The following is a 14,950-nucleotide window of genomic DNA, read 5'->3' on the forward strand; positions in this document are numbered from 1 at the left end:
CAGGGCAGCAAGAGAGGACAAGCCCATGCCTGGGTACTTTTTAAAGACTTCTTGGTCATGATTACTAATGTCCTGTTAGCCAAAGAAAGTCACCAGGCAAGGCTGGCTGCCATGCCTCATGCCCATAAGCCTAGCACTTTGGGAGGCCGAGGCAAGAGGATCACTTGAACCTGGGAGTTCAAGACCAGCCTGGGCAACAAAGTGAGACCTCATCTCTACAAACAATAATAATAATAATAAAGTTAACTGGGTGATGTGGTGCGTGCCTGTGGTCCCAGCTACACAGGAGGCTGAGGCAGGAGGATGACTTGAGCACAGGGAAGTCAAGGCTACAGTGAGCCATACTCATTCCATGACACTCCAGCCTGGGTGACAGAGTGAGACCCCATCCTAGATAGATAGATAGATAGATAGATAGATAGATAGATAGATAGAAAAATAAATAAAAATAAAATGAAAGCCACCAGGCCAAGCCCAGGTAGAGAAACAGACACCACCTCCGAATGGAAAATGCTACAAAATCACATTGCAGTAGTCCACATACAGAGATGGGGAGAATTCATGGCCACTTGCTGCCGTTTCCGATGCCACAGGAAGTAGGTAGCCTGATAACGTTGGCCCATTTTGAAATGTGTGGAGGATTTGGAGCACTCAGGCTTAGAACATTGTCCCAGGGCACACTCTCCCTTCCCCACCTCCCTCTTGGCTTTTAGAAGTGAGTGTGGACATCTGAAGACAAAACAGGTCTACGTCTACCATTTCCTTGCACTTTTTGCCACACAACATAGTGTACAGCTTCAAGGCCTACCAGGCATGTGACCACAGGGAGTGGGGTGCACTGTGGAAACTGGAACACTTTGGCCCTGTCGAAAGGGGGCACCATCACCCAGCTCCAGCCAATGGTTCCCACGTGTGAATATTGTTCCAGGGTTGCCAGATGGTATTACTTTTCAGGAGATGCTAGGAATCCCAATTTTCAGGTGGATTTCCTTTTTTTTTTTTTTTTTTTTTTTTTGAACTTGGCATCTATTTTCAATTTTTCTAAAAAAGTGAAAGTGACACAGTACATCTCTGTAAGCAGGTTATGCCTGTGGGCTGCTGGTTTGTGATTTCTATAATAGACCCTTGTCCTTAAATTTCATATTCGCCATTTTGGTGGCTTCCGAGGTGACCTCTAAGGCCCCTTGCTTGTAGTAAGGGGTAATTTTGCTGAGACTCTGAATTTGAGCTTTTCAAGTCACAGCTGGTGGCTGGTGAGCCAACCAGTGGCCTCGTGCCCTCACATCTTCTTTGTGACATGTGTTGCATTCATGGTAAATTTCCTGAATTGATACACCTTTTGTTTGTCTGTGAGAGAGAAGAAAGCCAAACAGTGGTGAAGCGAAGAGAAAGCGAAGTTATCGGAAGAGGAATGGTTCTCAACCAGAAAAGAGCAGTTTGGGAGAAGTTAAAATGTTCTATTTGGCTTTTGCTGGTGGCACAAATTGACTGTGTGAATAGATCCACCATCCTGTAGATCTGTGATGGGAATAAATCCAGCATCATGGGGTGTTCAGGCTAGCATTCGCCCAAGTGAGCGATGAGAGCATCAAAAAGAATTAAAAGGTGGTTACCTCGTGCGTGCGTGCATGCGGTGTGAGGGAGTGTCCAGAGGGAATGTGATTTTGGAGAACGCAGGCACCGTGTAGGACGGTTCTGGAAAGCCAGGATGGGAAAAGCTCCGGTAGTGGAGCTGCAGCATTGACTTTCACTTGGAGACAGGGTGATGTAATTTTAAAAGGCACCTTCTTAGCATAATATGACTCAAAGGGCACAGGCAGCTCCTGGTGTTCATGCTGCTGCTGGAGGAGCATTTCCTCCCAAATGAAAGATGCTCAGGGCCAACAGGGTCTGTGCAGATAAAACTGGTCTCTACTGAAGAAAGATGCCTTTGTGAATCTCCTTGTCTAAGAGGAAGTGAGCATAGGGCTGCAGCGGCCAAGGACAGATCGTCCCACCTGCTCACAGGTCATGAGACGAGCTTCCAGGCTACCTCAGAGGCCCCTTGTTCCATCCCAGCCCCAGACTGATGAGGCACAAGAGGAACAGACTCTTGCCCAAAGATTGGCAGTAAAAAGATAAGGGTCATCACATGGTTCTTTTTAGACAAATTTTATAAGTGCTGTATGCGAGAAATGGCGAAGGAGCTTGTGAATTTCAGTTTCTGCTTGTCCTGGTGCTGCCCAAGCCTTCTACCAATGCTGGTGTTTGCACCCCACATGTCAGGTGCTGGCTCATTTGTTTAGCTTTGCACACAGTCTTGGTCCCTTATTTATGGAATTGTCTATAGGGTCTAAAGGGAGCTTGAGTTTTTCAACTGTGCTTTACTGCAGATGATAGAGAGAACCATGTGGTTTGGTGATATTCACAAATACTTAGATTTACAAGGTTTGGGGTTGAAGTCATTTTTCATCCATCCATTCAGCAAAAATTATAATGCCAGGCATCAGGGATATAACAGTAAACAAGATGGGTATGATCTCATGAAGTAGGTAAGGCTCTACAAGAACTGAGCCCACAACCTCTCCACCCTCATTGCTAACCATCCTTCCCCTTGCCCCCCCATTCCAGCCTCCTTGCCACTCCTCAGTGTGCTGAGCTTGGCCCACCAGGGCCTTGGCACCTGCTGTTCCAGGCGGAGGGAACAGCAGGGTATTCCCAGGGCTCACTGCCTTCATGTCCCTACTCAGATATCCTCTTCCCAAATGGTACATCTCAAATAACCCCTGTGTGTCCCCTCCCATCATGAGCAGCCCCTTACCCTCTGCATATTCCTGACCCGTGTCTGTCTCTGCTTTGTGACTACGAGGTCAATGAGGGCAGAAGTGTGCCTGTTCCTCCAACCCCTGTACCCCCACACCAAGAGCAGCATCTCACTCAACCAAAGAAGCTCACTGCATAGTGCAGGTCGCAAGCCTGGTAACAAAGTACCTTTGACTTTGTGGATAACTCATTTCCGCAGTAGGGGTGAGGGTGCGTCTATACCTTGGGGTGTTTTGGCTTCAGCTCCAGTATAGCTCAAAACCACATCCTTCAGCTTCCTTCACTCCTTTTTCTGGTCCTTCTAGCTATTTCAGGGACCTGATCCTTTTTGCACTAAGGAAGATACTGGTGAGGTCTTCCCCATCGTTTTACCTGTTGCTTGTTTCCATAACAATAAGAATGTGCAACACAGCTTGCTAAACAGAGCTTCTTTCAAACCTCATTCTCAGCCCATGTTTGTTTTACTTTCTCATCTCTCCTGTTGCCCAGCAGGCCAAGTGATAGATGAGAAGGGCAAAGCAGCCTCCAGTGGGCGAGCAGAATCCCTGGCTCACGTGTCTGGCAGCTCCTTACCTCTCTGTCCTCAGGAGCAGTATCAGGGATGATGACAAGAGACTGTACATCAAAGTCTGAAAATGGCCCACTTGATTTTTTTTTTTTTGAGATGGAGTCTTGCTCTGTGACCCAGGCTGGAGTGCAGTGGCATGATCTCGGCTCACTGCAACCTCTGCCTCCCGGGTTCAAGCAATTCTCCTGCCTCAGCCTCCCGAATAGCTGGGATTACAGGCACCCGCCACCATGCCTGGCTAATTTTTGTATTTTTAGTAGAGATGGGGTTTTACCATGTTGACCAGGCTGGTCTTGAACTCCTGACCTCAGGTGATCCACCCTCCTCAGCCTCCCAAAGTGCTGGGACTACAGACGTGAGCCACTGCGCCCTGCCCCATTTGATGTTTATTGCACAGAGCAGCCATCCACAGGTGCTGTGGAGGTTCCTCCAGGTACCTTGAGCCTTCTCAGGGAGCAGCTGGGACATGCCCTGGCCTGTACTAGAACAGCCGGTGGGTTCTGTTGGCCCTCACGACATTTCTTAAAAACTAGAAGACGTTATGAACAAATAAAATTCAGGGAATTTCACATAAATTTCAGGTGCTAGCTTTTCTTAGGGGGAAAAAAAAGCATTTAGTAACACTAGGAGCGCAGTCCTACAAGGCAAGCATTGGCTGGAGCTGGAAGGTGGCTTCTATTCAGTGGCACTCGGCCCCTGGCATTCAGTGACACTAAGATGGTCCCTGGGGCATTTGCACTCACAGCGCCTTTCTTGCGTGCCTGGCAGAACTTGCTATTCCTTCCTTTTAGGTTAGCATTCCCATAAAAACCCACCATCCCCATCAGCCCAGTGCCTGGCTGTACTAGAAAGCAGCCCAGTAGAGCCTCCGGGTGTCTCCTGCCCTCTCCTGCCAGTGACATTCTTGATGATGCTACCCGAACATTCAGACACAGCATTCTAATGGGGCGTAGCAAGAAAGTCAAGTGCTTCGACAGGAACCCTTAATAATCAACAGCCGATAGTTTGCTAAGGTCCTGAGAAGGGAAGCATGCTGTTTTTCAGCAAGCCTTGCACCAGGTCACAAGTATACACAGATCCCTCAAGACATCATACCTGTAAATTTCATTAGTTTGTTATAGGCCAGCATGAATACCAATCTTTGGTACCCTTAAATGATCCAATCCAGTTGCCTATGTTAAATTTACATCTCCAGGCCAGGCATGGTAGCTCATGCCTGTAATCCCAGAACTTTGGAAGACCGAGGCAGGTGGATCACTTGAGTCCAGGAGTTTGAGACCCGCCTAGGTAACATGGTGAAACCCCATCTCTACAAAAAATGCAAAAATTAGCCGGGTGTGGTGACATGTTCTTGTAGTCCCAGCTACTTGGGAGGCTGAGGCTCAAGAATTGCTTGAACCTGGGAGGTGGAGGATGCAGTGAGCCGAGATTGCACCATTGCATTCCAGCCTGGGCAACAAGGGAGACCCTGCCACAGTAAATAAATTAATTAACTAATTAATTAATTTACATCTCCAGCCTAGGCTTTCTCTCAAACTCTGGATTCCTGTGTGCACAGGTCAATTCAACAGCTCTGTTCTGGTGCCACACTCACATCCTGAACCCAGTTTGTCCCAAACTGAGCCCTCTGCTCCTCCCAGACTTCCTCCACCCACAGCCTTCCACAGCTCAGCAGAAAGCAGTCACGTCTTCCACTTCAAGCCGTCACCCATGGAGTCACCCATAACTCCTCTATTCCTGTCCCATCCACAGCTGGAAGTCCTGTTGGTCTGTCTCTGGCAGATGCCCGTAATCTGACCACATTCTGTGTCCTGTCCTCCACCACTGTTGCCTCCTGTCACCTGGACGACTGCAGTAGCCCCTGACCATCTCCCTGCTTTCGCCCCCACCTCCTTTCAGTCTTTTCTCCACTCTGTACCTACATCAGATCTGGTCTTCCTCTGCTCTGAATTCCTCAGTGGCTCCCCATTTCCCTCAGAGCATGGGCCTTCCAGTGCCCTCCAAGGCCCTGCATGACCTGCCCTCCCCCAACCCCTCTCAGTCCTTCTGTCATCCTATACCCCTGCTGGCTCCACACCAGCCCCGTGGGTACCTGGCTGCTCCGAAAACACATCACATGCCTCCCATCTTTGCGCTGGTGCCTGGAGCACACTTCCCTGGTCATCTGCGAGGCTCTCTCTGCCCCTGATACCCGCACTCCAGATCTCCCTGACCCCGATCTGCTTTGCGTGGTTTTTCATGTCAGTTTCCACATCAAACACTGTGTTTTAAATTTATTATTTCTCCAGCTTATGGTCTCTCACTGTGTGGGTGAGGGACTTGGTTTCTCTGGTCACTACTGTGTTGCCAGTGCCAAGAACAGAGCCTGGCACAGATAAATATTTCCCCAAGGGTTGAGATTCAGTAGGTAAACTCTCTTTAAGCACCCCAAAGAAATATTTGGAGCAGTTCTATGTTTTAATGGAGTATGTTTTAGTATGAAAAAATCCAAACAAATAATTGAGAGGATGTTACAGTGACCTCCCCTCCCTGCCCCAATATATCCATCCATTACCCACCCTTGGCAATAATCAATTTGCAGCCAAGTTCATTTCATCATCACCCCTACCCATTCCCCAGATTTTTAGGAAGCAAATCAAAGCCTTCATATAATTTTATCTGCAGATATTTTAGTATTCTTTTCTTTTTAGAGCTTCATTGTACTCTGTTGGGTGGGTGTACCATAATTTATTTTATTAGATGCTTAGTCTTATTAGGTGCTTCTTTTATATCACTGTGTATTTTATAAAACCAATTTTCCATTCATGAAAACTTCCAGCATCAACTGCAACTTTGCAATACTTGTTTTCTTAAATTGGGGTGTTATTACTTTGTAATTCTTGTTACCTGCGCAAAAGCAAAACAGAAAAGAGCAATGATATTGCAAAATACCCATCCCTCTTCCTAACATTATATATTATTCTTTACAGGTATTCTGTAAGAAAGTTAATTTTTTAAATAACTTTTTGTTTTGATGCAATTTTTTTAACTTTGAGTTTCAGGAATAGGTGTGCAGTTTGTTCTATAGGTCAACTGCATTTCACAGGGATTTGGCATACAGATAATTTCATCACCCAGCTAATAAGCATAGTACCTGACAGGTATTTTTTCTGGTCCTCTCCCTCCTCCCACCCTCTACCCTCAATAGACCCCAGTGTCTGTTGTTCCCCTGCTAGTATCCATGTGTTCTCATTGTTTAGCTTATAAGTAATAACACGCGATATTTGGTTTTCTGTTCCCATGTTAGTTTGTTCAGGATAATGGCCTCCAGTTTCATCCATGTTGCTGCAAAGGACATGATCTCATTCTTTTTTATGGCTTTATAGTATTCCATGGTGTATTCCATAGTATTCCACATTTTCTTCTTCTTCTCTCTCTATTTTTTTTTTTTTTCGAGACAGAGTTTCACTCTTGTTGCCCAGGCTGGAGTGCAATGGTGTGATCTCGGCTCACTACAACCTCTGCCTCCTGAGTTCAAGCGATTCTCCTGCCTCAGCCTCCCAAGTAGCTGGGATTACAGGTGCCTTCCACTACACCCAGCTAATTTTTGTATTTTTATTAGAGACAGGGTTTCACCATGTTGACCAGGCTGATCTTGAACTCCTGACTTCAGGTGATCCACCCACCTCGACCTCCAAAAGTGCTGAGATTACAGGCATGAGCCACCATACCCATCCTCCACATTTTCTTTATCCAGTCTACTGTTGATGGGCATTTAGGTTGATTCCATGTCTTTGCAGTTGTGAATAGTGCTAGATGAACATACATGTGCATGTGTCTTTATGGTAGGATGATTTATATTCCTTTGGGTATATACCCAGTAATGAGATTGCTGAGTCAAATGGTAATTCTGTTTTTAGTTCCTTGAGGAATCGCCATGCTGCTTTCCACAATGGCTGAACTAATTTACACTCCCACCAGCAGTGCGTAAGCGTTCCCTTTAATCCTCAACCTCGCCAGCATCTGTTAGTTTTTTACTTTTCAATAGCCATTCTGATTGGTGTGAGATGGTATCTCCTTGTGATTTTTGATTTGCTTTTCTCTAATGATTAATGATGTCAAGTATTTTTTCATGTGATTGTTGGCTGCATGTCTTGATACAATTTTAAACTTAAAGAAACATTGTAAGGATAGTACACTGACACTTCCACCCTTCACCCACACACCCAGATTCACCCGTTAACATTTTACTCCAATTGCTTTTGCTTTTGCTTTATATTCTCTCTCTCTCTATATATATATATATAATTATATAAAAATTATATATAATTATACAAAGATATATAATTATACAAAAATTATATATTTATATATACAGAAATATTATGCACACACTTATGTGTATGCCCGCTATCATGTATTGATCTGTAAATTAAATTACATAGCTATAGCTAGATCGATCGATAGAGGGCATGTATGTGTGTAAATATTTGAGATGAAGTTGCAGACATCATTCCCCTTCACTCCTGTGCATGCGTATGTGCGTGTGTGTGTGTGTGTGTGTGTATGTGTATGTGTGTGTTTGTAAGCTATTTGGAATAAAGTGGCAGACATCATTCCCCTTTACCCCTCAACACTGTGGTATATATCTCCTAAAAACTAGGGCATTTTACATAAGCACAGTACACTAATGAAATTCAGGATATTTAGTATTAATAGAATACCACTGTCTAAGCCACAGACTGTATTTGAATTTTTCCAGTTGCCACAATAGTGTTCTTTACAGCACTGTTCTTTACAGCTGCTTGGTCCTCCTCAGGACCAAGTGCCCCCAGGGCCACCACTGCATTCAGCCATGTCTGCCTAGTCTCCTGTAATCTGGAACCGTTTTCTTTGTCTTTTATGACCTTGACATTTTTGGAGATTACAGGCCAGTTGTTTTATAGAATGTTCCTCAATTGGGGTCTAATAGATTTTGAGCTGCACTCCAAGAATATAATCTAAAGGAACGTCCCCCTGTCTTCTGCCCTCAGGACCTGGAAGCCGGCGAGAGAGACCCCTGTCTGCAACCCGCAAAACTCTTTGCGAGGCTGAGGACCCAGAGGAAGAAGCCTCTGCTGTGCTCCGAGCCATCCAGGTGGAGAATGCGGCCCTGCAGAGGGCGCCCCTCAGCAGAAAGGCTGAGCAGCCGGCCAGCCCACTGCAGGTGCGCTCCGGGCAGGGCGAGGAACCCGGGGATGCTCCCTGGACTAGGCAGTGTCTGAGCTGCAGTTAAGAAGAGCAGGTGGGCAGAAGAGAGAGGTGTAGTGGGTATCGCTGACCCCAGATTCATCCGTGTTTCCACTGTTCACAGACAGTCACCCACTGACCTGCTATGGCTCCCATTACTTCCGCCTTCTTTTGACTATTTCACAAAGCCTAAGCTGGGTGCTAATCAGCCTCCAATCCTCACTGATTTCCCTGCAAACCCTGAATACCTTAGAGCAGGTTTGCAAACGGGTGGGTCAGTGAAGAATGGAGTCAACGACAAGCTCTGGCTTCCCAGGAAAGGTCTCATTCCCAAGCATGGACCCTTCAGGCATCCATAGTCCTCACTGCTTCCTATTGTCCTGCCCCTGTCCCACTTGGTTTGTTCACAAAGCCTCTCTGGGCCTACAGGGGTTTGAGTTTCCAGCTGCTGCCTTCAGCTTTGAGCAGCCAATAGGAGGATAAATGGTGGGTGGAGCAGGGACCTTGGGGAGCTGGAGGCGTTGGGTATAGCTTGATGTGCACATTCTTTCCCAGAAGCTTGGTGTGTGACTCGCCTGTCGAAACCCTTTTTCGTAGTTTGTCCCCCTTGATGCTCTCTGTAGCCCTGAAATAGGCAGGCTGGTTTCATTGCCTCACTTCACAGATGTGGCCACTGGTACAGAGAAGCAAGGTGGCCTGCTTCTCTCAAGGACAGGGTGATCACATCTTTGGAAGTGGCCGAGGTCTGCCCGCCTGCAAGCCCAGGGCCCTGTCACCAGCACCGGTTGTTCCCCAGGCTCTATCTTGGGGCTGCTCTTTGGGGCATCCATCGAGCAGCACCTATTGTGTGTGTTCCCAGACCTCTGACCTGGCCCCTGAACTTTACGTCTATGGTAGCTTGAGAAGGTCCCTGCCCTTTTCTGTGCCCTCATCTTTCTGTGAACAGCATGGAGTGAAGGCTTTGTTCCAACATCACATCATGTGATCACATCCTTACAGGATGCAGAGGGACCACCAGCAAAACCATGGACCAGTCTGCTGGAGGAGAAGGAAGAGACCCTCGAGGTCAGTGCCAGGCAGAGATGAATGACAAAGCCCCACGCATCTGCATAGCACCTGACGGCCTCCAGGGCACTTTCCTTCACGCTGTCCCACGAGGTCCTCACTGTGTGCCCTGAGCACTGGTATCATGCTGCCCATTTCACAGATAGGGAGACCAGGGCTGGCGTGGCTTACCCAAGGTCACGAGTTGAAGCCAGAACTCACCCAGGCCTGCTGACTCAAACTGTTGTTATATTTCTATTTATTTATTTATGTTATTATTATTATTTTTTGAGACAGAGTCTTACTCTGTTGCCCAGGCAAGAGTTCAGTGGTGCAATCTCGGCTCACTACAACCTCTGCCTCCTGGGTTCCAGTGATTCTCCCACCTCAGCCTCCCAGGTAGCTGGGATTACAGGCACCTGCCACTATGCCCAGCTAATTTTTTGTATTTTTACTAGAGACGGGGTTTCACCATGTTGGTCAGACTGGTCTCGAACTCCGACCTCAAGTGATCCACCCGCTTCAGCCCCCTAAATTGCTAGGATTACAGGTGTGAGCCACCACGCCCAGCCTATATTTCTATTTATTGACAAGACAATGAAAAACAGATCTTAGTACCTTGAATAAATAAATGTTTTTATCTGTATCTATCTGGGTCGGTTAAGTATATCTCAGCAAATTTGGTCCCAACAAATAAGGGCGTGAATTAGTAAAATGCCCAGGACTGTCTTTGCTTGGTCATACACAGGTCTGTGCCATGTGCTTAGAATACAGAGGCCGCTGAGATAGCTGAGCCCTGGCCCCATGCAGCTTACAGGCAGCAGCAAATAAAACCATTCATAAACAGGGTGACGTCAGAGAGCGATGACAATCACAGCTGCTAATATGTGAGAGAATGACAGGGTATGGGGCAGTGGCTGCCTCTGACAGGGTGGTCCTGGGTGCCCCTTGGAAGGCATGTCCCATCTGAGCTGAGCCCTGCCTGTTCAGAAGGCACCAACAACAGGGAACGGCTTTCCAGGTGGAAGGAACAGGGGAAAAGCTTTGAGGTGGGAATGAGCCCAGCCTGATCAAGGAGCGGGAAGAAGCCCTTTGTGAGGCGGGGAAGAGGGGATGGGAGAAGCAGAGGGAGACAGAGCCCACGTGGGACAGGGTGTGCATGTTGCACCCCAGAGCACCAGAGTTGTTTGTCGTTTGCATTGCTGCCACTTGTCCTGCCAGTTCCCATCATCCTCGTCTGCCGCTAGCCTGTGTTTCTGACAGGCCTGCAGTAACTGCCCAGGTCCGGAATTTCTGGATGACCTAATTCCTGACCCACAGAGATTCTGGGGACTAAAATCTTCTGCAGATAGACAGCAGGGCACATTTCTAGTGTCAATGATAAATGAAAAAGAAGGGGAAAAGGCTCAGAGAATTAAAAATGAAAGGGCCTAATGCTGTTACTGGAATTCCTCATGGAGTCTGCTTACTTTGTACAAAGCAGAACAGGGGCTCAGTTGAGATGGCGAGAGGACTTTTTTTTTAATTTTTTGAGACAGTGTCTCACTCTGTCACCCCGGCTGGAGTGCAGTGGCACGACCGTAGCTTACTGCAGCCTCAAACTCCTGGGCTCAAGTGATCCTCCTCCCGCAGCCTCCCAAAATGCTACGGTTACAAGCATGCACCATTGCATCCGGCCAGTGAAGCTTTTTGATAAGAGAAGGTTTCCAGTAGCTCATCGAAGTGGATTGTTTCCTAGGAGCACCCTGGTCATTGGAAACTGAGATGGTGTGAGGGGTTCTAGATAGAAGCTTCAGGCAGTTGCTGTCACCCTCACATTCCTGTTCCTGTTTTATACAAAGGGACTGTCAGCCTAAGCATGTCTGCCCTTGACCATGACCCTGCTGAGTCTTAGGCCAGGAGTGTTGCCTAAGACATCTGTTTAATAAGCCTTTCCCATCCTCAGCTGCTTCCCATCACCACGGCGACCACCACTCAGGAGCCAGCCGGGGCAGCAGGGGGAGCCAGAGCCATCAACCAGGCCATGGACAGAATTGGACTTCTGGGAAGCAGGTACTACCAAGGGTGAAGCCAAACCCAAAACCCCTTAGGAGTGCAGCCATGGGGATCTTCTTCATGAGGGTTCTTTGCTTTTCCTATGTTTTTTCAAACCCCCTATTTCTTTCTTTAAGATGGGGTCTCGCTCTGTTGCCCAGGCTGGAGTGCAGTGGCACAAACAGCTCACTGCAGCCTCAAACTCCTGGGTTAAAATGATCCTCCAGCCTCAGCCTCCTGAGTATCTGGGATCACAGGTATGTGCCACTGCACCCAGCTAATTTGTGTACTTTTTTGTAGAGATAGGGTCTCACAATGTTGCCCAGGTTGGTCTCCAACTCCTGGGCTCAAACAATCTACCCACCTCGGCCTCCCAAACAGGCGTGAGCCACCACGCCTGGCCCCAAATCTGTTAAACGATTCCTTTAGACTATACTCTGTCTCCCCCTCCAGCTCTAAAGCATTCAAATTGACTTGATTTCTTTTAGGCATATAGCTCTTATCTTGGTCAGTTTGGCCCCAATCTGTGTAGAACTTGAACCTTCTCCAGGTTTCCAGTAGAATACCCCATGCAGCACAGGGCGTTAAACTTGTTCCCCTGCTGGTCTAGGGGGAGAGGCTGGCCCACAGCAGCGTCCTTCGAAGCTCCTTTTCTCTATTAAAAGTTTGTTCAAACTCAGCATTCTGTTCCATTAATGTGTAGCAGCAGTTATTGGAACTGTCAGGTTTTATTATCAAAATAAAGCCTTCCCTCTAGTCTTCAGACAAAATAGATCTTCAGAAAGATGTGCCAGGCTGAGCCTGTAGTTTCTGGCATGCCATGGCACACAGGCACACTCCGAGGGCCGCTGTGCACAGGCAGCTGTGCATGCTGTGCACTGTGCAAAGTGCCTGGCTGAGGGGCGAGAAGGGGCTGAAACCCAGCCTGTGTGCTGGTTACTAAGCTGAGGGCCTGGCCTGGGGCTGCATCAGCCCAGAAAGGGGGTGGTGGCTTTTCTGCATGAAGAAGGAATTCACTAGCCAAGCTGTGTGCCCTCCAGGTCTGTGTCCACCTAGAGGGAGCCCTTTGTTATAACTTACAGGGAAACTGAATAGGCTAAAGGCACCACCATCCATTCCTTTAAGACTCTCCAGGCCCCAGATAGAAATCAGGGCTGTGTACCATCGTGGCCATAATAAGAACTCGAAGTTTCCCCTGCATGTGAAAAGGCTGCAGCTGGGCACGGTGCTCACACCTGTAATCCCAGCATTTAGGGAGGCCGAGGAGGGCAAATTACCTGAGGTCAGGAGGTCGAGACCAGCCTGGCCAACATGGCGAAAACCCGTCTCTACTAAAAATACAAAAATTAGCTGGGCATGGTGGCACACGCCTGTAATCCCAGCTACTCGGGAAGCTGAGGAAGGAGAATTGCTTGAATCCCGGAGGTGGAGGTTGTAGTGAGCTGAGACTGTGTCTTTGCACTACAGCCTGGGCGACAAGAGTCAAACTCCGTCTCAAAAAAAAAAAAAGAAAGAAAGAAAGAAAAGGCTGGGCCATGAGGATATTTTACATCTGATACAGTTTTATTACAAGCAGCATGCACTCCGCCAAATACCTCTTTCCTCGGCATCAAGATCCTTTGTGCTTCAGGGTCTTGGGGGTACCCAGCCTTAAACTGCACATGTGGGCATGCTTGCAAATAATGAAGGCATGCTGTGCTGGGTTTAGAATGCCATGTCCTCAGGAACAAGAGGAGCAGAGCAGATCTCCAGCCCAGGAGTCAGGAAATTGTTGCTGTAAAGGACCAGATAGTAAATATGCTTTGCAGTTGGTTTTGTTGTTGTTATAGTTGTTTCTTTGTACAATCTTTTAAAAATGTAAACCATTCTTAGCTCACAGGCTGTACAAAAACAGGCTGCGGGCTGGATTTGACCCATAGGCCTTAGTTCGGCTGACCACTGCTCTTGACTCTCAAGTTCAAAGCTTAGGGAGGTCAGCTGGCCGCCTTGCCCCAAGCAGTGTGTCCCCAGCTGGGCTCTGATTCCATCGCTAATTGTATAGCCATTTATAAAGGGAGAAAAACAGCGAGCCTGCCCTTGCCTTTGAACTGGATACAGAGTGTATACTTCCTCTTCATTTCCTGTTCCCGAGAAGGAAATGTCAGTGTGGCACTTTTAATGGGAATGTTCTCTTTTGTGTATCATTTACTACTACCTGTTTGCTAAAACCAAATCCCATTTCAGACAACAGCAGAAGCTTCTGAAAGTCCTCCAGGCCGTCGAAAGTGACTCTGCCCATCTCGGCTGGATGGTTTCACCAACCAAGGAGCAAGTATCAGATGCAGAGGTGAGAGCCTTGACTTGATTTTCAGTTCTACATTCAGGAAGGTTCCCTCAGAACAGTCATTTCGCATCGGTCGGGATTGCTCTGACAGTGGTTAAATGAGCATCTCTCTGCCTGTGTCTCCGTCTCCCCCCATCCCCGGCACACAGAGGTATATATGATGAAGAGCAGGAGCAGAAGGAAGATGTGGGCCAGAAGTTGCAGCAGAGGGAAGCCTGTCTGCACAAGAGGAAGCATAAATAGCATGGCAGCCCATAGGAAAATGTCCAACATCGCTGGCAATCAAGAAACGCAAATTACAACAACCTAAATGTCCCATTTGCTCTCTGAATTGACAAATTATTTCTGAGGCTAACCTCTAGTGCTAGCAAGGTTACAAATGCTTGACCTTAGGAAGAGTCTGAGAAACACTTCTCAGAGTGTTTCAGCCCCACAATCCCGCTTCCTTATCTAAGGAACTCACCCCACAGAACTAAGAAGCTAGAGGCACAAAGATGTCTGTTACAGAATTATTGGAAGTAGGGAAGACTTTTTTTTTTTTTTTTTTTTTTTTTTTTGAGACGGAGTCTTGCTCTGTCGCCCAGGCTGGGGTGCAGTGGCCGGATCTCAGCTCACTGCAAGCTCCGCCTCCCGGGTTTACGCCATTCTCCTGCCTCAGCCTCCCGAGCAGCTGGGACTACAGGCGCCCGCCACCTCGCCCGGCTAGTTTTTTGTATTTTTTAGTAGAGATGGGGTTTCACCGTGTTAGCCAGGATGGTCTCGAACTCCTGACCTCGTGATCCACCCGTCTCGGCCTCCCAAAGTGCTGGGATTACAGGCTTGAGCCACCGCGCCCGGCCTCGGAAGACAGTTTTTAAACACCTAAATGTCTTATAACAATGGAGTTAATCAGGAAAAGTATGATACATCAGCACGATGCAGTAGTATAAAAGGATGGAAGCTATCATTACGAGACGATGCAGACAAGAAAC

At 47.6% G+C, this 14,950-nt stretch overlaps 1 protein-coding gene across 12 annotated transcripts in view; it reads left to right on the plus strand.

Annotated features, from left to right (window-relative positions):
- Positions 1–14,950, plus strand: part of KATNIP (katanin interacting protein) — a 234,135-nt gene that overhangs the window by 143,510 nt on the left and 75,675 nt on the right. For all 12 annotated transcript variants that reach the window (XR_012092933.1, XM_007988570.3, XM_007988596.3 and 9 more), the window contains 4 exons: positions 8,383–8,555; positions 9,578–9,643; positions 11,568–11,674; positions 13,880–13,982. Coding sequence is in view for 11 of the 12 variants with exons in the window: in XM_007988570.3 (XP_007986761.3) it covers positions 8,383–8,555; positions 9,578–9,643; positions 11,568–11,674; positions 13,880–13,982 (449 nt within the window). In the remaining variant the exon portion in view is untranslated. The remainder of the gene's footprint in view (positions 1–8,382; positions 8,556–9,577; positions 9,644–11,567; positions 11,675–13,879; positions 13,983–14,950) is intronic.

Source organism: Chlorocebus sabaeus, chromosome 5, assembly GCF_047675955.1.
Source record: "Chlorocebus sabaeus isolate Y175 chromosome 5, mChlSab1.0.hap1, whole genome shotgun sequence".
Classification (NCBI taxonomy): Eukaryota; Metazoa; Chordata; class Mammalia; order Primates; family Cercopithecidae; genus Chlorocebus; species Chlorocebus sabaeus.